Below are 23,131 nucleotides of genomic sequence, written 5' to 3'. Positions count from 1 at the left end.
AACCTAACTTAACCAAACCAAACCTAACTTAACCAAACCAAACCTAACTTAACCAAACCAAACCTAACTTAACCAAACCAAACCTAACTTAACCAAACCAAACCTAACTTAACCAAACCTAACTTAACCAAACCTAACTTAACCAAACCTAACTTAACCAAACCTAACTTAACCAAACCTAACTTAACCAAACCTAACTTAACCAAACCTAACTTAACCAAACCTAACTTAACCAAACCTAACTTAACCAAACCTAACTTAACCAAACCTAACTTAACCAAACCTAACTTAACCAAACCTAACTTAACCAAACCTAACTTAACCAAACCTAACTTAACCAAACAGCGGCACGGTGGCGCAGCGGTAGAGTTGCTGCCTTACAGCGAATGCAGCGCCGGAGACTCAGGTTCGATCCCGACTATGGGTGCTGTACTGTACGGAGTTTGTACGTTCTCCCCGTGACCTGCGTGGGTTTTCTCCGAGATCGGTTTCCTCTCACACTCCAAAGACGTACAGGTTTGTAGGTTAATTGGTTGGGCAAATGTAAAAATTGTCCCTAGTGGGTGTAGAATAGTGTTAATGTGCGGGGATTGCTGGGCGGCGCGGACCCGGTGGGCCGAAGGGCCTGTTTCTGCGCTGTATCTCTAAATCTAAAAAATCTAAATTCTAACTTAACTAAACCTAACTTAACCAAACCTAACTTAACCAAACCTAACTTAACCTGTAATATCATTGGTTATTCTGCGCCAATGTGAAACTTCTTCAGGGTTCACCTTACCATTGTCATCCTGTTTTGAATGAAGTCCTGTTCTTTCGGGGTCGTTATGGAAACCAAGTTGCTGCCCATCAGGTTACAGGCTACAACCGCTGCCAGCCACTTGCCTTCGGTTTCAAAGAACAAATATTCCGCTCCTTGAAAGAAGAACCAAGGTGCAAACGCCAGCTGTTCTTCTGTACAGAGGAAACAATTCACAATATGTTTTAACAATGATGCAGCTACACATGCCACTAACAAAGAACATTATTGAATCGAAAGATGCAACATAGAAGCAGGCCCTTCGGACCACTATGCCCACGCCGAGCATCGATCACCTGTTCACACTAGTTCTAGGTTATCCCACTCCCTAAACACTAGGGGCAATTTACAGAGGGGCAATTAACCTGCAAACCAGCACGTCTTTGGAATGTGGGAGGAAACCGAAGCACCTGGCGAAAACCCACGCAGTCAGGGAGAATGTACAAACTCCACACAAACAGTGCCTGAGATCAGGATCAAACGAGTTTCTGGCGCTGTGAGCTGTGCCCCTGTGCCACCCCGTTAGCATTAGAAGATAAACACTCTGCAAGATGGTGCCAAATCCAGGCAACTCTCAACGTGCTGGTCCAAGAAGAGGATCTACAATCATACATTATAATTGCTCCACTCTTAAAACTTTATTTACACTGTGGGCGGCTTGATTGCAATCACGTATAGTCTTTACGTTGACTGGATAGCACATAACAAAAAGCTTTTCACTGCATCTTGGTACATATGACAATAATAAATTAAACTAACTAAAACCTATGAACAGAGAAGAACCGATTTAAAAAATATTTCCTGCAAGGTTATCATGTAGTGCAAAATATAATATAATTTAAAAGTAATAAATTACAACTAGTTCATTTGCAAAATTGTTTAATTGTCTCCAGACTGTACAAGTTATTATGTTGAACAAAACTTGGGTAGACTGTCAGTACCATTTTCCCAGACTGGAAATGTCAAAGACCAGAGGGCATAGCTTTAAAATGAGAGGGGAAAGGTTTAAAGGAGATGTTTGGAGCATGTTTTTCTAACATAGAGGGTTGTGAGGGGCTGGAACGTGCTGCGGGGGTTGGTGGTGGAGGCGGCAGATACGACAGTGCTGTTTAAGAGGCTTTTGGATAGGCACATGGATATGCAGGGAATGGAGGGATACGGATTATGTGCAGGCAGAGGAGATTTGTTTAACTTGGCCTCAGTTTCCCCATGGACATTGTGGGCCATTGGGTCCATTCCTGTACTGTACTATGCCATTGATAGACACAAAATGCTGGAGTAACTCAGCGGGTCAGGCAGCATCTCTGGAGAAAAGGAATAGGTGAGGGTTTTGGCTTGGAACCCTTCTGCAGACTGAAAGATAGAGGTGGGTGTGGGGGGTGGAACTGGAGGCAATAAAAGGCCAGAACAAATCATGGCCGGCAACAGACCTCATGACTGACCTCAGGAAGGGTGGAGCCCAAAATGACCCATTGTTGCCTGGGGAAGATGTGATAACGAGAAGGATACAAGGATGCAAACAGTGGAACTAGTAGGACTTCGAGTGTACTATTCCATGTTTTGTGTTCTTAAAAGCAGAGAACAATCTTTCTCACTTTTGGATTTCTGGTTCTGAAAATGCCAGGCGGGTACTTTACCAACTACACCACAAATAATTATTATTGTGAACACGGGGGAGGGGGAAACATGGAACATTATGTAAGTAAGGAGTTACCCTGGGGGAATCTCCACCACTCTGATGCAATCCACCGCTACCAAGGAGGAAGTGCCATTGCATCCAAGTAAATTATTTCTTTGTAGTGAGGATCTGTGCCCTACAGTGGAAAACGTGGGGTTTTCTTTTTAGAAATGGGCTTTGATCTAAAAAGAACAAAAGTTCTTTGTTTGAAGAAGTGTGATGGGTTTTATCATGTGGTGTTGCTATCCTAAAGAGACCAAGGCTTTAGTTTAGTTTAGAGATACAGCACGGAAATAAGCCCTTCGGCCCACCGAGTTTGAGCTGGCCAGCGATCACTCCATACACTAGCACTACTCCACACACTAGGCAGGGACAATTTACAATCTTCACAAAATCCAATTAACCTACAAAAAGTTTTTGGAGTGTGGGAGGAAACCAGAGCACCTGGGGAAAACGGTCACAGGGAGAACGTACAAACTCTGTACAGACTGCACTCCTAGCAAGGATTGAACCCGGATCTGCCGCCCTGTGAGGCAGCAACTGTACCACTGCTCCATCGCACCGCTCATTCTAAGGAAATGGTTATCTTGTTTTCTCCCCCAAGAATGTCTTAAGTCTCCTGTTCTATTGTCGCTACATGTGATAATTCAACACAACACAAAGTGCGGGTCAGGCAGCATCTCTGGAGATTATGGATAGGTGATGTTTTGGGTCAGGCCCCTTCTTCAGACTGAACCAGAACGTCACCTATCCATGTTCTCCAGGGATGCTGCCTGACCTGCTGAGTTACTCCAGTCCTTCGTGTCATTGTTTTGGTAAACCAACACCTGCAGTTCCTTCCTTCTGACAATTCAACACTCTTGACTATCGAAGGTAGACACAAAATGGTGGAGTAACTCAGCGGGTCAGGCAGCATCTCTGGAGAGAAGGAATGGGTGACGTTTCGGGTCGAAACCCTTCTTCAGATTCTTGACTATCGTCTGTGCCGACTAGCGATCACTGTACACTAGGTCTATCCTACAGACGAGGGACAATTTATAGAAGCCAATTAACCTATAAACCTGCATGTCTTTGGGATGTGGGAGGAAACCTGAGCACCCGGAAGAAACAGGTCATGAGACACGGACACAGATGCATACACACAGACACTGAAAACAAACAATAATAGTGCAAAAAGACAAAAACAATGCCTCCAAGTCTATGTAGTTCAGAGCTTATTTGAAGCGTTTTGTGGTGTTTAATAGCCTGATGGCTGTTGGGAGGAAGCAGGGAGAACATATAAACTCTGTATAGACAGCACTGTAGTCAGAATAGAACCTGGGTCTCTGGCGCTGTGAGGCAGCAATTCTACCTCTGCGCCACAGTGCCACCCAGGTATGGAGATACTGTCCTTCATTGTGAAATGTATAACTGCGTAGTTTTGCAGCCACTGTGCTGTGTTGGAGATTTAACTTTGTTATGTTTAGTTACTTACGCTTACCATCAACATACCAGTCTGTTTTTTTCAGTTCAGTTCCTGAAAAAAATTATATTAGATGTATTATTTAATATATTTATTATTATTTTATAATTTATTATCTATTAGCAACATTACTAATGGTCAGTGCGTTATTGTGGACTAAATGGTGGTGGTACACTTGAGTTTGGCTTGTTTGTATTTCTAGTATTATCTGTTCAATTAATATTCTCCAATTTTAGGTAACCTCTAACCCAACCCTTCCACCTTTCTCCCCAAACCCGTCTCCTTTTATTCTCTGCCTCCCCCCCCCCCCCCCCATCCTTGCCCCATACCCCACCTGGATTCGCACATTTTCTTCCCCTCCCCCCGCCACCTACATTCCTTCCTCTGGCTTCGCAATTTGCAACTCTGCAATCCATTTGTCTGACACCCTCTATCTTTTCATTTCTGGCCTTTGTTACAACCATATGTCTATCACCCCCCCCCCACCCACCCCATTGCCTGATAACAGCTGGGAAGAAACTGTCCCTGAATCTGAAGGTGTGCATTTTGAAACTTCTGTACCAACTTCTTGCCCGATGGGAGCAGGGAGAAGATGGAGTGGACGGGGTGAGATTTGTCCCCGATTATGCCAGCGGCCTTGCTGAGGCAGCGTGAAGTGTAGATGGAGTCAATGGCAGGGAGGTTGGTTTGCGTGATGGTCTGTGCTGTGTCCACAACTCTCCACTATGTGTAGAGATGCCGGTTCACAGTACCAGTGCATGGTGTCACTAAGAGAAGCTAACACCTTCATAGTTTGAAACATACTTTTTACCTTTTGGCATTTTGCAAACCCATCCCAACTTCTCATCACACTGAAAAGGTGCAAGGGTTTTATCAAATCTGTAAGCAGCGCAGATTCTAAGGTCATCCTCTTTATCTTTGTCCAGTGAAAACAGAGACACAACCTGCAGAACAAGCAATGACAAGATAGACAATCAGAGACAACATGAGGAATTATTTTCCTTCCGTTTATTTATTTTTCATTTCCTAATGAATAAATTATTTGATTTTTATTTGTTACGTTCCTATTTGGGGAAAATTCAAAATGTTTTTTTCTGTTCACATTACTAATTTTCTTGAGGGCCTGAGGTATCGGGAGAGGTTGTGCAGGCTACGACTGTATTCCTTGGTGGATGAAAGATGATCATATAGAAGTGTGTAAGACCATGTGGGAATAGATAGGGTGAATGCACAGTGTCTTTTACCCAAGGTAGAGGAATCAAGAACGAGAGGACATAGGTTTAAGGTGAGAGTTTAGTTTGGAGGTACAGCGTGGAAACTGGCCCTTTGGCCCACCGAATCCACGCCGACCAGCGATCACCCTGTACACCAGCACTATCCTGCGCACTAGGGACAATTTACCGAAAAGCCAATTAACCTACAAACCTGTACATCTTTGGAGTGCGGGAGGAAACCGAAGCACCCAGAGAAAACCCACACGGTTACAGGGAGAACGTACAAACTCCATACAGACAGCACCCAGTAATCAGGTTCGATGTTGTCGTTGTCAGGCAGCAACTCTACCACTGTGCCACTGTGCCACCCCCTACTGTGGAAGCAATGTCTGATGATGCCAGAAAGGACTATCATGTTTTGTCTTTGAACTTTCACTAAAAGTTTTAATAACAAAAGTTTTTCCCATTCTACAAGAAGCAATAAAAAACAATTCCTTGATGATTTTAAACAGCCTCTTGTTATATTATTGAAAACATTTCTTTGGCTTTGCGCTAAACTTGGTTCTTTCTCTCAGATGTAATGGAGCATAGAACAAAACACAGGATAAGGCCCTTTGGCCCATACTGTCCATGCAAATAATTGTGCCAAATTAAACTAATCCAGTCTGCCTCCATTCCCTCGTAACTGTCTACGTGCTTCTTGAACATAGAATCAAACAGCATGGAAACAGGCCCTTTGACCCAATTTGTCCACCAACATGTCTCATCTACACTACCCACCTGGCTGCTTTAGGTCTATATCCCTCTAAAGTGTCTTATCCATGTACCTGTCTAACTGTTTCTTAAAAATTGTGATAGTATCTGCCTCAACTACCTCCTCCAGCAGCTCATTCCATATACCCACCACCCTTTGTGGAAAAAAGTTGCCCCTCAGATTCCTATTATATCTTTCCCCTCTCACTTTAAGCCTATGTCCTCTGGTTCTCGATTCCCCTATTCTGGGCTAGAGACCCAATCTATTCCTCTTATGATTTTATATAACTTTATAAGACCACCCCTTATCCTCCTGCACTCCTCGGAATAAACCCCTTGTCTGCTCAACTTCTCCCTACAGCTCAGTCGCTCGAGTCCTGGCAACATCCTGGTAAATCTTCTCTGAACAATAGACAATAGGTGCAGGAGTAGGCCATTCGGCCCTTCGAGCCAGCACCGCCATTCAATGTGATCATGGCTGATCATTCAGCTTTCAGGCTTGACAAAAGTTTCCTCTAACATGATGACCAAAACTGAACACAATACTCTAAATGTAGCCTCGCCAATGTCTTATATAACTGTAACATGACCTCCTAACTTCTCTACTCAATACTCTGACTGATGAAGGCCAATGTGCAGAAAGCCTTCTTGACCACCTTCTCCACCTGTGACGCCACTTTCAAGGAACTATGCAATCCTAGAGCCCTCAGGAGATAGTTATTGTATCTCCCCTCGACCACCTCCCCTGGCAGCGCATTCCGGGCACCAACCACTCTCTGTGTATCAAAAAAAAACTGACCTTGTAAATCTCCTTTAAACCTCTCCTTTTCGCCTTGAAGCTATGGTCACTTGTATTTGACAATTCCACCCTGGGGAAAAATCTACCCTATCTATGACACCCATACTTTTTTTACTTCTTTCTGGTCTCCCCCTCAGAAACCAATGCCACAAAGAAAACAAGTTTGTCCAACCTCTCCTTTTCGCTAATACTCTCCAATCCAGGCAGCATCTTGGTGTACCTCTTCTGCACCCTCTCTAAAGCCTCCAGTTAATATTCACATAACTGGTTTAAATCATAGCTGCAAAAACTCCTGCAATTTTCAGTTTCAAGACAGGTGCACGCAAATATTTTGCAAAAATAGACCTGAAAATAAATACAGGCCCACCACCGATGTTTCCGGCAACCGATGGTCCGGCACCTCCTTTAATCCAGACAAAAGTACGAGATCGCACTTTGTGGGCCGTTATCTCGGCGTCTAGGCAGATCATTCCGGTACTGTTGGACTCCTCTCAGAGGCCGTGATCTCTGCTGGTCCGGAAAAATATATAGTTCAGAGAGGTTCTGGAACCAAGGGTGCCAGAAAATCAGTGGTGGACCTGTATCATCAAATTTTAATAAGTAAAATTGACTGGTAGGGGGAAGAAATGCAAATTCAGCTTTTAAACTCCCCTTAAATTTGACAGTGGCACACAATGCAGCCATTGAAGCATCAAATTGATCCATCAAATTGATCATTGCAATATCTTATACACAATTAAAATGAAATTAAAAGCAAGAGTCACTTCAGTGCCAGCAGAAGATCTTTGTTAAACACTATCAGTAATTCCACAAGGTAAAAAAGCAGATGATTTGAAAGCCTGAATCACACCTTCCTATATTTGAGAAAATGTTAAACTTGAAAACCAATATGTAATGAAATTTGACAGGCGATCCATCTGCAAGAGTTTGCTTCAAATTTATTCACATTTTGGGGAAATTAAAACAAAAAACTCAACAGGAATATTTCAATGAAAAACTTAGGCAAAATTGTTCCATCACTTCGTGAGCTGTTTTTCCAAAATGAATAAGTGAACAACATAGAACTTAGACCAGTACAGCACTGGAACAGGCCCTTCGACCCACAATGTCTGTGTTGAACATGATGCCAAGACCAACTCTTATCTGCCTGCACATAATCCATATCCCTCCATTCCCTGCATATCCACATGCCAATCCAAAAGTCTCTTAAGTGCCATTATTGAACTGCAGATGCTGGTTTACAAAATAGGACACAAAATGCTGGAGTAACCCAGAAGTCAGGCAGCATCTCTGGAGAACACGGATACGTGACGTTTCATGTCAGGACCCTTCTTCAAAAGGGGTCCAATCCCGAAATGTCACCTATCCTTGTTCTCTAGAAGACTTCTTGTTGTATTATCGAATCATTTCTTTGGTAGCCTATTAAACTTGGTTCTTTCTCTCAGATTGATTGATTGAGATGCAACATGGAAACAGGCTCTTTGGCCCACTGAGTCCATGCCGACCGTCGATTACCCGTTTGCACTCGTTCTGTTATCCCACTTTCACTTACCCTCCTTACACACTAGGGGCAATTTACCGAAGCCAATTAGCCTGCAAACCTGCACCTCTGTGGAATATCATCATATCATATATATACAGCCGGAAACAGGCCTTTTCGGCCCACCAAGTCCGTGCCGCCCAGCGATCCCCGTACATTAACACTATCCTACACCCACTAGGGACAATTTTTACATTTACCCAGCCAATTAACCTTCATACCTGTACGTCTTTGGAGTGTGGGAGGAAACCGAAGATCTCGGAGAAAACCCACGCAGGTCACGGGGAGAAAGTACAAACTCCTTACAGTGCAGCACCCGTAGTCAGGATCGAACCTGAGTCTCTGGCGCTGCATTCGCTGTAAAGCAGCAACTCTACCGCTGTGCTACCGTGCCGCCGATGTGGGAGGAGTCCGGAGCACCCAGAGAAAACCCACATCGTCCCAGGAAGAAGTAAAAATAATTAATAATGACTTACCGAGCTGCCATCACTCCATTTCCAGGAGCCAGCTGAAGTGGGATTCCTTTTGTTAAAACCAATCCAAAACCATCTTTCATCTTCCCTAGAAAGGGAAACAAAATATTTAGGCTGTAATAACAAGAAACTGGAGATGCTGTTTTACCAAAGAAAGACACGACATAACTCAGCGGGCAACATTTCTGGAGAACAAGAATATGTGACGTTATGGGTTGGAACCCTTCTTCAGACAATATATTGAAGCTGTTTTTTTTTCTAAATTCTATATTTTCAATGTTGAAAACCTTCATGAGTTTCCTTTTGGTTTGATAATCCTACAATATTTCCCTCCAGGGTGGCGCAGTGGGTAGAGCAGTTGCCTCACAGCGCCAGAGAACAAGGTTCGATCCTGACCTCAGGTTCTGTCTGTGTGGAGTTTGCACGTTCTCCCTGTGACCACATGGGTTTCCTTCGGGTGCTCTGGTTTCCCCCCACATCCAAATAACTTTGGTTAATTGGCCCTCTGTAAATTGCCCCTGGTGTGTGAGGAATGGATCTTCTTATCGAGTCCACATCACAAGATTAGAATTTGTTCAGCCAGAGCTGAACACACTTCTCGGCATCAGCAAACAATGGCGTCTTGCGCTTCTTGTGCTTAGTGGTGGAAAGATTGTTGGAAACAGGGCCGCAATGTGAACGCTCTTTCTTTGACCCCGAGGAGTGGATGAGAAAGTGGGATAGCATAGAACTAGTGTGAACGAGAGATCAACGGTCGGCGTCGACTTTGTGGACCGAAGGGACTGTTTCCATACTGTATCTAAATTAAAACTAAAATAAATGATCTATTTCAAAGGCACTCAAGATTTCTCAATTGGCCAATATGTGTTATTTCACTATGACAAGATGATAAGCCAAAGATAAAAGGTTCCCATCATTTCAAAAGAGCAGCATCTAACTCTGTTCTACGGAAACACAAGGCGCCACAGATGCTGGAATCGAGAGATAAAAACCAAGCACGAGGGTAACTCAATGGGTCAGGCAGCATCTATCTGATCCATGTTCCAGAGATTCTGATCTAAAAAAACGCTGTATGTTCAGTCCCTCCACAGATGTCATAGACTCTTACAGCACGGAAACAGTTGGTCCATCCTATCACTTGGCAAGTTTTGTGTGTTTACTTTCAACATTTTGGTAGTTTTCCAATAAAATCATATTTGGGAGGGAGAGGAAAGCCAAGACTAGGGTCTGAAAATCTGTAGCCTTGTTATCTGCTTCCAGCAAAGCTGAAGAAAGTTATGTTGAAGTAAGATAAGATAGCAATTGATCATACATTATCAATAATACAATAATATAAGTTGTTACATTATTTCATCAACATCATCCCACTGTGGGCCGAAGGGCCCATTTCTGTGCTGCACTGTTCTGTTTTTTCTGATAAAGAGCTTTGTCAGTGGACAGCCAAAAAGTCATTGTAATCGTAAAATATCAGTCAATCCCCATTTAGAAGGACTTGTCTGATCTGAAGTGTTGCAAGAATTAGCCAATAATTAATACCAAAATGAACAAAGTTGACTTGTTACTTTAAGTTAATTTATTCCTCACACGGCATTTTTCATTAAACCAAAAAAACTAGTTACTTGCAATGCCTCTTCGGATTGCAGACTGAAGGTCATTTCAATATCCTTGCATACTTGTGTCTATCCCTTTTTAAGAAGGTCATGTGTCTTATTCACTGGAATGTGAAAAATATTTGGCACGGTGGCACGGCTGGTAGTCGCTGCCTCACAGCGCTGGACACCTTGGTTTGATCTTGATCACGGGTGCGTTTCTTCCGGATGCTCCAGTTTCCTCCCACATCCCAAAGACGTTTGGGTTTGTAGGTTAATTAGCTTCCTACAATTACCCCTAGTGTGTATGGAGTGGGATAACGTAGAATAAGAATGAAGGGGTGATCGATGGTCGGCAAAATCAGCAAAATCCTCTTCAAGTTCTAGTTTTTGCAATGTTTCAAAGAATTAAATCACTAGAGAATGTATATTAAAAATACTTCTCCCATGAAAAATATCATATTAAAAAAACTGCATAATTGAAGATAAAAATAACATCTTACCCTTTAAGCAAAGAAATATATTTTATACTTAAGACCAATTATTAAAATTGTACAAAAGTTAAAGACTAAAGCTTGTCATTTTAAGTTCATTTTGCTCAAAGGCACAGCACCCACGCAAGATAATAAATTAGGATAATTGGTTTGATAAATATGTGCCTATTTTCACTCTTTGATTTTTTTTCTGTTGAACAGTCATGCAAATGTATTTGTGTATAGTTGAAAAGTAATTGAGGAAAAAGGAAAAGTAGTGGAATCAAGAACCAGAGGACATAGGTTTATGGTGAGAGGAGAAAGATTTAATAGGGACCGGAGGGGCGACTTTTTCACACAGAGAGTGATGGAACGAGGTGCCGGAGGAGGTAGTTGAGGCAGGTACAATATAACAACATTTAAAGGACACGGACAGGTACATGGATAAGAAAAGTTTAGAGGGATATGAGCCAAACGCGGGCAGGTGGGACTAGAGTAGATTTCAGTGTGGGCAAGATGGTTCCGTTTCCATGCTGTATAGCTCTATGACTCTAATCCAGAATTTTCTTTCAAACATTATAAAAGCCATTATCAAATACAATTATTTATAGAAAATACACGTTCTACCAATTAATGTTATAATATGCTGTTCAACTGCAATGTACTGTGCCACAAAAATAAATCAATTTAATTTCCAATACGCTTGATTTTAGACAAACAAGTCAAAATGCATAGAAAAAAGAAATGTTATAAGTATTCCATGTTTAAATTCAATGACATAAAGAAGAGTAAATGAATAACCACACAGTATTCAAAAATAACATATATAAAATATACATTTTACCTGGCAAACATCCATCCCAAGATTTCATTCAGAAAAATCTCTTCACTGTAATGGCTAAAACTTGCAAGATGGGCTCCAAATGCTTGACAAAACTGCTCTGCTTCTTCCCAAGTTCTCTTTCTTAATACTTTCTCACGGTGAAATACCTTCAAGCATAAATATTTAGATTTATAAAGATTACAGCCCACAAGCTCAAAAGTCTAGTCTAAAGCATGTATTGCATATACATCTCATCACACTCTGGGTTGAGATGGCAGTCTGTCACCAAAGTCTAAAGACATTGAATTCATTGGAGGTTATAAATTCATAAGTCATAGGAGCAGAAGTAGGCCATTAAGCTCCTCAAGTCAATTCCGCCATTCAATCATGGTGGATCTATCTTTCCCTCTCAACCCCATTCTCCTGCCTTCCCCTCCAAACCCTTGACACCCTTACCAATCCAGTATCTGCCAATCTCCGTCTAAAAAAAACCCAGTGATTTAGCCTCCACAGCCATCTGTGGCAATGAATTCTACAGATTCACCACCTTTAGCTCAGCGTTTCTCAACTGGAGTTCCGCAGAACACTAGGGTTCCACTTGAGGTCGTTAGGGGTTCCGCGAGAAATCCCCCCGCCCTGGAAGTCTCCCCGAAAATGTGGCACCTAGGCTGTGCAAGGCAGCCAACCTCAACCTCATCGGGACTTCCATGGCCGATCGGTGGGTTGAAATTGCAACCTGCGGCCGGGGCTCTGGAACTCCAGCCCAGCTGGAGCCAGCACATCTATCCCCATAGCTGACTTTCTTGGCCAGCTTTGCAGGCCGGTATCTCGCCCCCCCCCCCCCCCCTCGCCCCCCCCCCCCCCTCCCCCCCAGCAGTCTAGATGGACCGTTCCGGTACCGATGTACCCCTCTCGGAGGCCGTGACCTCCTTTGGTCTGGTAAAATGGATAAACTATTTTCTGTTTTTCTGGAACCAAGAGTGCCAGAAAATCAGTGGTGGAACTGTAATGAGTAAATATTAAATTTAAGTGCATGATTATATAACTATATTAATTAATTAAGACGTGGTTAAAATATAAAACACAGCAGAAAAGCTAATTGCCACCTTTTTGGGCTGATTATCAATTTATGTGCAAATTTACTTCAACAAGTACTTCAATAAGCAAGATGGCATTATTCTCTAAATGACTGCAATTAGTGGTCATATGTGGGTTTGTTTTCCCCAGGACTAGAACCAACGTAGAGCAGAAATGCACATCCTTGCTAATCATATGTAAATTCATTTTTGAGTCATTTTTGTGTTTAATTTCATATTCGTAATTTTATTATACACGTACGGCATATTCTTGGAAAATTCTTGGGTATTATAATAAAATGTTCAACCTGTTATATCATTTAAAAGTATAATAATCACAGGGAATATATTTAGCAACGTCTATACGGCGCCAGTGTGAAACGGCCTTTAGTGGGTCAGTGGACAGGGGCTGTACGTGACGGATTTTTATATAGGGGTTCCCTGAGACATGAAAATTATTTCAAGGGTTCCGCAAGGGTAAAAAAGGTTGAGAAACACTGCTCTAGCTAAAGAAATTCCTCCTCCTTTCTGAAGGTATGTCTTTTATTCGGAGGCTATAGCTCTGGTCCTAGACTCCCACCAGTGGAAACATCCTCTCCACATCCACCATATCCAGGCCTTTCACTATTCAGTAAGTTTCAATGAGGTGCCCCCTCATCCTTCTAAATTCCTTTTGAAGAAAGAGAGACAATCTTATTTTAACAGGCAATATCGATTGGGGCATGATAGGATAGATGTTTCATGTCATGGGAGAATTTGAATATGGGGATGTAAATTTGAGGCAGTCATTTAAAACTGAGATGAAAAGGAGCGTATTTTCAAAGAGTATTAATCTCAGAGTTATATAACACGGAAACAGGCCCTTTGACCCAACTTGCCCATGCCGACCAACAAGCCCCATTTAAACTAGTGCCACCTGTCTGCATTTGGTCCATACCACTCTAAACCTTTCCTATGCATGCACCTGTCCAAATATCTTTTAAAGGTAAAAAGAAACAACATGCAGAGGTGAGAAGAAACTTTTTCACCCAGAGTTGTGAATTTGTGGAATTCTCTGCCACTGAAGGCAGTGGAGGCCAATTCACAGGATTAATTTAAAAGAGAGTTAGATGGAGCTCCAGGGGCTCGTGGAATCAAGGGATATGGGGAGCGGGCAGGCACAGGTTATTGATTGTGGATGATCAGCCATGATCACAATGAATGGCGGTGCTGGCTCGAAGGGCCTGGCTGCAGGGGACAAATTCAACCCGCTGATCGGCTGTTGAAATCCTGATGAGGTCGTGATCAGCAGCCTTACCCAGCCTAGGTGCCACATTTTCGGGGGGACTTCCGGTGGGAGTTCAAGTGTACTTGGGTAATTTTGTCCGGATTAAAGGAGGTGCCAGACCATCAGTTGTCTGAAAATCGGTGGAGGCAGATACAATAGTTGTTTTTAAAAGACTTTTGGACAGACACATGTATATGCAGGGAATGGAGGGATATGGATTACATGCAGACAGATAAGAGTTGGTCTTGGCATCATGTTCAGCACAGACATCGTGGGCCAAAGGGCCTGTTCCTGCACTGTGCTGTTCGATGTTAAACTTTCTACCACTGTCAGCTATGACAGGTACAGCAAAAATGGTGAAACAAACTTTGCTTATAATGTTCTCACAGCTATCTTGAAAGCAAATATCTTCACCTTAAAGCAGTTGTGAAGGTCTGATCTCGACTCCCATCCAAAGTGACATTTGTTGTTTGCCTTCATGGTTGGACCAGGGAAGGTGTCCACTTTTACACTTGATGCTACTTTGTCCTCACATAGAGGTAAGGCCTTGAAGGTTTTACAATCTTTAACTTCCCAAAGTATATGAGATTTCTCTCTTACTAATGCCACGCAACCACCAGAATAAGCTGAAAAGCAAAGAAACCACAAAGATTATCAGTAACATATATAACTTGGAAAAATACAACAGAGAAACATGGATATACAGTCAAAACCTACTTCCCCAAGGTGGAAATGTCCAACACTGAGTGCTTAACTATAAGGTGAGAGGGGAAAGTTTAAAGGGAGAGGGGGGGAGGAGAGGGGGGGAGGAGAGGGGGGGAGGAGAGGGGGGGAGGAGAGGGGGGGAGGAGAGGGGGGGAGGAGAGGGGGGGAGGAGAGGGGGGGAGGAGAGGGGGGGAGGAGAGGGGGGGAGGAGAGGGGGGGAGGAGAGGGGGGGAGGAGAGGGGGGGAGGAGAGGGGGGGAGGAGAGGGGGGGAGGAGAGGGTGTTGCATCAATGCAGGAGAGGTTTGGGCCAAACGGGTCCACTTGGTCTCGTCTCCTTTAAAACATTCCAAACAGTTTTTGTCAATCATCTTAAAGTACAAGAGTTGCAAATTAGCATTATTTTAATACTAATGCAAATGTAAATACATTAACAAATGACAAAAGGCTCAAGTCATTGTTGGAAGTAACACATTAATTAATCTGGTTTTCAATAAATATTACAAATTGGTTATTCACCTGGTTGGTCTTTATTCCAATTTGTGAAGGTAACTGGTATTTTCCGATTGTTTGTTGTTAACCACGTATATTCTCCTGTGCGATTCCTATCCTGAAGACCTATCCAGAAGTATTTATTTTTTTCTCTGGCAAAATTGCTGATCAAAATATCAATGAAAGCATGTTCAAATCTATGGAAAATAAGAGAAATCTTTAAAAATTAAATATAGGAACAAACCAACACTAGTTATACTTTCCATATCATTCAGAGTAGCTCACACAACTGTTGGCGGTGCAGCGGTAGAGTTGCTGCCTCAGTGCCAGAGATCCGGGTTCCATCCTGACCACGGGTGCTGTCTGTATGGAGTTTGTACATTCTCCCTGTGACTGCATGGGTTTTCTCCGGGTGCTCCAGCTTCCTCCCACACTCCAAAGACATACAGGTTTGTAGGTTAATTGGCTTCAGTGTAATTGTAAATTGTCTCTAGAATTGTGCTAGTGTACGGGGTGATCACCAGTCAGCGTGGACATGGTGCGCTGATGGTCCTGTTTCTGCACTGATTCTCTGAAGACTAAAGTCTTGTTCTGGACTCCCCTCCTGTGTACCTCACAACACACCCAGTTCTAACCTGTTTCTCACATATAGAGTCATAGAATGTGGAAACAGGCCCTTTGGCCCAAAGTGCCCACATCGACCAATATGTCCCATATACACTAGTCCCACCCACCTGCATTTGGCCCATATTCGCCTTAACGTATCCTATCCATATACCAGCCTTAATGTTTCTTAAACATTGCAATAGTACCTTCCTCAACTACCTCTTCCGGCAGCTCGTTCCATACATCCACCACCTTTTAGTGTAAAAAAGTTAACCCTCAGGTCCCATTCAATCTTTCCCCTCTCACCTTAAACCTATGTCCTCTGGTTCTTGATTCCCCTACTCAGGGCAAGACACTCTGCGCGTTTACCCGATCTACTCTTCTCATGATTTGTGCACCTCTATAAGATCATGACTACCTCTATGAGATCAGTATATCTGAGTATATCTGAGATGATGTTGAGCTACTGGTGCTGCATGAAGTTGTACTCTGTGATATTCTGTGTGAAACACTTTTGCTACTGTTGTGAAAAGAATATTGTGCCTTGGAATTGTATTGGATCTCAATGTAATGGAAGTAAGGGCGGAACAGTAGCGCTGCATGTGGAGCCTTGCCACACAGCATCAGAGACCTAGGTTCAATCCTGACCTCAGGTGCTACCTGTGTGGAGTTGCAAGTTCTCCCTGTGACCACGTGGGTTTCATTCAGGTGCTCTGGTTTCCTCCAACATCCCAAAGATGTGCAGGTTTGTAAGTTGATTGGCCTCTGTAAATTGTCCCCTTATGTGGAGGGAGTGGATGAGAAAGTGGGATAACGTAGAACAAGTGTGGATAAATAAGCAAGTTCAATAGGTTTTTTTTTATGCTCCAAAAAATAAAACAACGCCCAAAGGGTTCCCTAGTGGAACTCTGGTAGGTGATAGCTTAGTTGCAGTTGATAATTTAGTTGGAGTTAGCAGTGTCCAAGAGGCTGGTTGGATTGTGAGTTTGGTCCCCTGTGGGAGAGTTGACATCGAATGATGTTTAAAGCAGGAATCTCTGCATTCGCGAACAGGATTCTAAAAATCGAACTTACGTTGCTCGGTCAATCAAGGACCACAGGTCAGCTGGGAAGGAGTATAGAGGGGGACGTGAATTCTGATCTCATGCAGAAAGAAAACTATTGATATGACAGTCAGAAGAAGGATTCCAACCTGAATTGTCACCTATTGCTTCTCTCCAGAGATGCTGCCTGACCCGCTGAGTTACTCCAGAATCTTGCGTCAATCTTCAGTGTAAACCAGCATCTGGAGTTCCTTCCGACACATATTGATGTAACAAAACAGAACAACTGAATCATTCATCCATCACAAAGAGTTTGTCCGGTGGTCTTAATGTTACCTGTTCTCAATGCTAGCGAGTGTACAAAGGTATCTCTTTGAAGCTTGGTCGAATGTTTGCAGGTGAGTGTCAATGTGATAGCACGAGTCGTCATATCTTTTCCATTCCTGAGGAATAAAATCCATCCTTAGTCAGACAATATAGAGCGTGGAACATAGAACAGTACTGCACAGGAACAGGCCCTTTGCCCCAGAATGCCCGTGCTAAAGATGATGCCAAGATAAACTAGTCTCCTACGGCTGTACATGATCCATATCTCTCCACTCACTGCAAATCCATGTGCCTATCTAAGTCTTTTAGATATCCCTATCGTATCCGTCTCCACCACTACCCCTGGCAGCCTGTTCCAGGCACCCACCATCCTCTGTGTAAAAAATACCTGCCACGCACATCTCCTTTAAACTTTGCAAAGGACATTCATTGTTCTCGGTGTAGGATCCTATATATCGACGAGACCAAGTACAGACTGGGCGATCGTTTCGCTGAACACCTACGCTCAGTCCGCTTTGGCCTATGCAATCTCCTGGTTTCCAAACATTTTAACTCACCTTCCCATTCCCACACCCGCCTTTCCGTCCTGGGCCTCCTCCACTGTCAGAGTGAGGCCAGGCACAAATTGAAGGAATAGCACCTCATATTTCACTTGGGCAGCTCACAACCCAATTATATGAACGTTGATTTCTCTAGTTTTAAGTAACCCCTCCATTCCCTCTTCCCCCCCCCCCCTCCCTCACCATAGTCGTCCTACCAGTTCCACTGTTCACATCCTTGTATGCCTTCGTTATCACCTCTTCCCCAGCCAACAATGGGCCATTGTGGGCTCCACCCTTCCTTGGTCATCTGTTGCCTTTTCCTACTTCTAGTTCCCACCCCTCTACATTCAGTCTGAAGGTGGTCCCGATTCGAAACGTCACCCATTCTTTTTTTTCAGAGATGCGACCTGAGTTACTCCAGTATTTTGTGTCTATCTTCGCTAACATTACATTGTTTCTTTGCAAGTAGCAATCGACGTTACTCCTACATTACCACAGTAACCGGATTTCAAAAGTACTTCTATGGCTGTAAGACAGTTTTGGACATATCATAGATGTTCCACGGCACGGTGGCACAGCAGTGCTGCCTTACAGCGCCAGAGATCCTGACTATGGGTGCTGTCTGTACGGAGTTTGCACATTCTCCCTGTGACCGTGTGGGTTTTCTCTGTGTGCTCCAATTTCCTCCCACATCCCAAAGACGTGCAGGTTTGTAGGTTAAAGGGCTTCTGTAATATTGTCCCTAGTGTGTAGGATAGAACTAGTGTACAGGCGCGGACTCAGTGGGCCAAAAGGCCTGTTCCCACGCTGTATCTCTAAATTAAACTAAAATTCCTTTCAAATGATTTTTCATGATCCTACAAAAGTCCACACAACAGTAAGAACCACTTTTACACAACAGTAAGAACCAAACACAATTAAGGTAAATTATTAAAAACAATACACCATTCTATGAAATACATATCCCACCTCAAGACAGCCTTTATCTTTTCCTTCCTGTTCCACTTTTCCTGGTTTCTTACAGACGCTCCACATTTTCTCCTGACAGTCTTTAACTTTCCACTGGCCATTCTATTGAAATAAAGAAACACAATTCATGTCACAAACAAAAAACATTGTACAGCGACAGCACAAATCGTACCTAATCACAGTATCTGATTTCGCCAACTGCAAACATCCACGAAAATTCACCATACTCCTACTTATGAAAGCAACAAATTTGACATGTGCAAATAACCTACTGACTTTAAATTAAGATGTTAATTTACCACTGCTTGTGAAGTTGTGGAGGTTAAATAAAGACACAGGCATTCAGCAGTGACACTGAACTTGTATAAGGTACAAGTTGATATAGCTTCAAACAAACTATGTTTATATTAAGAGAAAGTTAAGATAGTTATCCCCTGACAACAGATGATAAAAAAATCTGTCTTGTCTCACGGTAGCGCAGCGGTAGAGTTGCTGCTTTACAGCGAATGCAGCGCCGGAGACTCAGGTTCGATCCTGACTACGGGTGCTGCACTGTAAGGAGTTTGTACGTTCTCCCCGTGACCTGCGTGGGTTTTCTCCGAGATCTTCGGTTTCCTCCCACACTCCAAAGACGTACAGGTATGTAGGTTAATTGGCTGGGTAAATGTAAAAATTGTCCCTAGTGGGTGTAGGATAGTGTTAATGTACGGGGATCACTGGGCGGCACGGACTTGGAGGGCCGAAAAGGCCTGTTTCCGGCTGTATATATATGATATGATGATATGATAATCTGTAGAGAATTTGAGAAGCCCTCGAGTATTCGATCTTTCCATCCAGAGGAACTAAAGCTTCTGACTGGCCCTATCTAAGCCTCTTAGAATTTGACACACTTCCATCATGTCTCCTCTCAACCTCCGGTGTTCCAGAGAAAATAATAATTTATAATGATGAAAAATTACATAAGCTCTTTTGATGTCAAGAAAAGTCAAAGGCTGACAATATCTTAGATTTCAGACGTTTTACGCATGCTTGATTTACGCATCTTAAGAATAACACGCTCGTTTTTAGTTTAGTTTAGAAATACAGTGCAGAAACAGGCCCTTCGGCCCACAGAGTCTGTGCCGACCAGCAACCCCCGCACACTAACACTATCCTACACGCTAGGGACAACATACAATTTTACCAAAGCCAGTCAACCTCCAGACCTGTAAGTCTTTGGAGTGTGGGAGGAAACTGGAGCACCTGGAGTAAACTGACGCAGATCACGGGGAGAACATACAAACTCCGTACAGACAGCACTCGTGGTCAGGATCAAACCTGGCGCCGTAATGCAGCAACTCTACCGCTGCGCCATTGTGCCGCCCATCTATTTATTTGTCTGATTAATAACTTTAATTTACGCGCACCTATTTCGGTATAACACTCACAAATTTATGGCTGGCACCATCTGGCAGTGCCCGGCTTATGTTTGATTTACGCTGCTTTGTGACTTACACGCTGCTTTTCAAAAGCAGAGCCCCTGCGTAAAACGCAAGGTGCCTGTATTAACTCAATGAAGGCAAGTGCATTTCCTGAGCGGTACCAAAATATTTTTGACTGGACAATAATACAACAGATTTAGAAAGCAAGGATAATGAGTAAACATATTTACAATCGTCTGCAATGACACGCAGTGTTCTCTGGCGCTGTATGGAAAGTTTGGTTGGTTCTTGTACCAGTACGTGAACGTGACAGGCGATTCCTCAGACCACGTAAATTCAGCAGGGGTTCTGTTATTGTATAGTCCAGTCCACACCTCTGACACAGTTTCTGTCAGAAAAAAAAAAACACAATTTAAGAGTGAATACAAGAATCATGATCATTATCTGATATAGGGTAGGCAGTCAGAACCTTTATCCAAAGGATGGAAATGTCAAAGACTAGAGGGCCACACCAGGAGTGGAGCGCAGGAGGATGAGGAGCGATCTTATAGAGGTGTACAAGATCACAAAAGGAAAAGGTAGGGTAAATGTAGTCTTTTAGCCAGAATTGGGGAATCAAGAAACAAAGGACAAGTTTAAGGTGAGGGAGGAGAGATTTAATAGGAACCCGTGGGACAACATTTTTTCACAGATGGTGGTAGGTATATGGAACGAGCTGCTAGAGGAGGCAGGTACTATTACAACGTTTAAATAAGATTTGGACAGGTACATGTATAAGATAGATTTAGAGGGATATAGGCCAAACACAGACAATTGGGATTAGTGTAGAGGGGGCATCTTGGTAAGCATGGGCAAGTTGGGCTGATGGGCCTGTTTCCATGCTGTATGAATGTTTAATTATCATATGTATCGAAAAACAGAACAATGAAATCTTTCTGCAACATAATGTCCAATAGATAATATGAATAAAAAAGGTTTAATAAATTAAAAGAAAATATTAGTGCAAAATGAGCCTGAAGTGCCTAGTGCAACCAAAACATGTTGTAGTTCGTAGTTTAGTTGATGTTTGCAGTGTTCAAGAGCCTGATGGTTGTTGGGAAGAAGCTGTTCCTGAACCTGGGTGTTACAGTTTTCAGATTCGCTGGATGTTCTGGACAGAGGTGATAGCTGCAAGGGGCCTTGATGGCCAGCTGCAGCTGGGACTTTGAAAATGGCACCAACATCTGACGACTCTTGCCTATGGACTCCACGTGCTGTTTCTATACATCCTATACTTATCCTGGGATTGTACCTATGTATGGCAATAATTTTACTGAACTGTATGCAGAAAAATAATTGAATTGTACCTTGGTGCATGTGACAATAAAGAACCATTGAACCATTAATCTGTATTCCTATTACCTGTCTGGAGAAGGGTCCTGACCCGAAACGTTACCTATCCATGTTCTCCAGAGATGCTGCCTGACCCGCTGAGTTACTCCAGCACTTTGTGTTCAATGCATTATCCAAATTAGTTCCAAATAAACATTTCCTGGTCAGCCTGGTCTGTATCGGAAGCAAAGACTTTACATGCTGCAGCCTACGTCACTGTACATACCTTTAAGATAAATTTCAGGGTCCTTATACAAGAGCTGATAGAGAATTGAATATTTTGGCACAGGGAATGTGTGAAATAGAGACCTTGGAATTGTTTATGAAAAAGTTGCAATTAAAACAAAGAATAGGAAGGGAAAGCCCTTAGGAAAGAATTGGCGGAAAATTAAAAGATGTGATGTTTTAAAATGGAGACATCATGGACAAAGGGCCTAAAATTAACAATCCTAGCGCAGAGGACTGGAGTATTGGGGCAGAAATATACCTTAGATAAGTTTAGTTTAGTTTATTGTCACATGCAGTGAAAGGCTCTTTTGTTACGTGCTATCCAGTTGGTGGAAAGACGATACATGATTTCAATCGAGCCGTCCACAGTGTACAGATACAGGATGAACGGAATCATGTTTAGTGCAAAATAAATTCCAGTAAAGTCCGGTTAAAGATGGTCTGAGGGTCTCTAAAGAGGTAGATGGGAGGTCAGGACCACTCTCTAATTGGTGATAGGGTGATAAGGTCATAAGGAATAGGAGTAGAATTACACCATTCGACCCATCAAGTCTACTCCGCCATTCAATCATGGCTGATCTATCACCCTCCTAACCTCATTCTCCTGCCTTCTCCCCATAACCTCTGACACCTGTACTAATCAATAATCTATCTATCTCTGCCTTGAAAATATCCACTGACTTGGGCTCTACAGCCTTCTGTGGCAAAGAATTCCACAGATTCACCACCCTCTGACTAAAGAATAGACTGATAGGACAGTTCAGTTGCCTGATACCAGCTGGGATGAAACTGTCCCTGAAGCTGGAGGTGTGCATTTTCACACGTCTGTACCTCTTGCCTGGTGGGAGAGGGGAGAAGAGAGAGTGACTGGGCCGGGTCCTTGATAATGCTGGTGGCATTTACAAAATAAAGACATAAAGTGCTGGAGTAACTCAGCGTGTCAGGCAGCACCTCTGGCGAACAAAGACAGGTGACGTTTCGGGTCGGGGCTTTTCTTCAGACTGATTGTAGAAGGGGGGAGAAAGCTGGAAGAGAAAGCGTGGCAAGTGAGAGGTGGATGCAGCACTTTGTAACAGATTATGGGGACTTTGTGCCAAAAATCCTAAGATTTGCATGCAATTGAAATTGTTTAGAGTTTTTAAAAAGAGTTTAGAGATACAGTGCAGTGACAATTTACAATTTTACCAAAGCCAATTAACTACAAACCTGTATGTCTTTGGAGGGTGGGAGGAAACCGGAGCACCTGGAGTAAACCCATGCGGTCACAGGGAGAACATGCAAACTCCGTACAGACAGCATCATAGTCAGGATCGAACCTGGGTTTCAGGCGCAACTCTACCGCTGCACCACTGTGCCGCCGGCATTTAAAAAAAATTGGGATGAGTTATACAGCAAGCATCCAACCGGTAACTGGTACAAATATACATCTCAATATTATCTCCGTTCGTGCTGCGGCCTACCATCGGCCCAACGCCTGGAGCTGGCG

At 43.1% G+C, this 23,131-nt stretch overlaps 1 protein-coding gene across 1 annotated transcript in view; it reads right to left on the bottom strand.

Moving 5' to 3' along the window:
- The window catches only part of pla2r1 (phospholipase A2 receptor 1), a 73,679-nt gene that overhangs the window by 27,928 nt on the left and 22,620 nt on the right, over positions 1 to 23,131 (bottom strand). Inside the window, exons 8-17 of the mRNA XM_078404618.1 lie at positions 20,277 to 20,434; positions 18,626 to 18,727; positions 17,124 to 17,230; positions 15,166 to 15,335; positions 14,358 to 14,569; positions 11,622 to 11,767; positions 8,719 to 8,803; positions 4,748 to 4,880; positions 3,955 to 3,990; positions 779 to 951 (exon numbers count right to left, since the gene is read on the bottom strand). Of these exons, the coding sequence (XP_078260744.1) occupies positions 779 to 951; positions 3,955 to 3,990; positions 4,748 to 4,880; positions 8,719 to 8,803; positions 11,622 to 11,767; positions 14,358 to 14,569; positions 15,166 to 15,335; positions 17,124 to 17,230; positions 18,626 to 18,727; positions 20,277 to 20,434 (1,322 nt within the window). The remainder of the gene's footprint in view (positions 1 to 778; positions 952 to 3,954; positions 3,991 to 4,747; positions 4,881 to 8,718; positions 8,804 to 11,621; positions 11,768 to 14,357; positions 14,570 to 15,165; positions 15,336 to 17,123; positions 17,231 to 18,625; positions 18,728 to 20,276; positions 20,435 to 23,131) is intronic.

The sequence above is a fragment of the Rhinoraja longicauda genome, chromosome 8 (genome assembly GCF_053455715.1).
Source record: "Rhinoraja longicauda isolate Sanriku21f chromosome 8, sRhiLon1.1, whole genome shotgun sequence".
NCBI lineage: Eukaryota > Metazoa > Chordata > Chondrichthyes > Rajiformes > Arhynchobatidae > Rhinoraja > Rhinoraja longicauda.
This window is presented reverse-complemented; position numbering and strand designations above follow the sequence as displayed.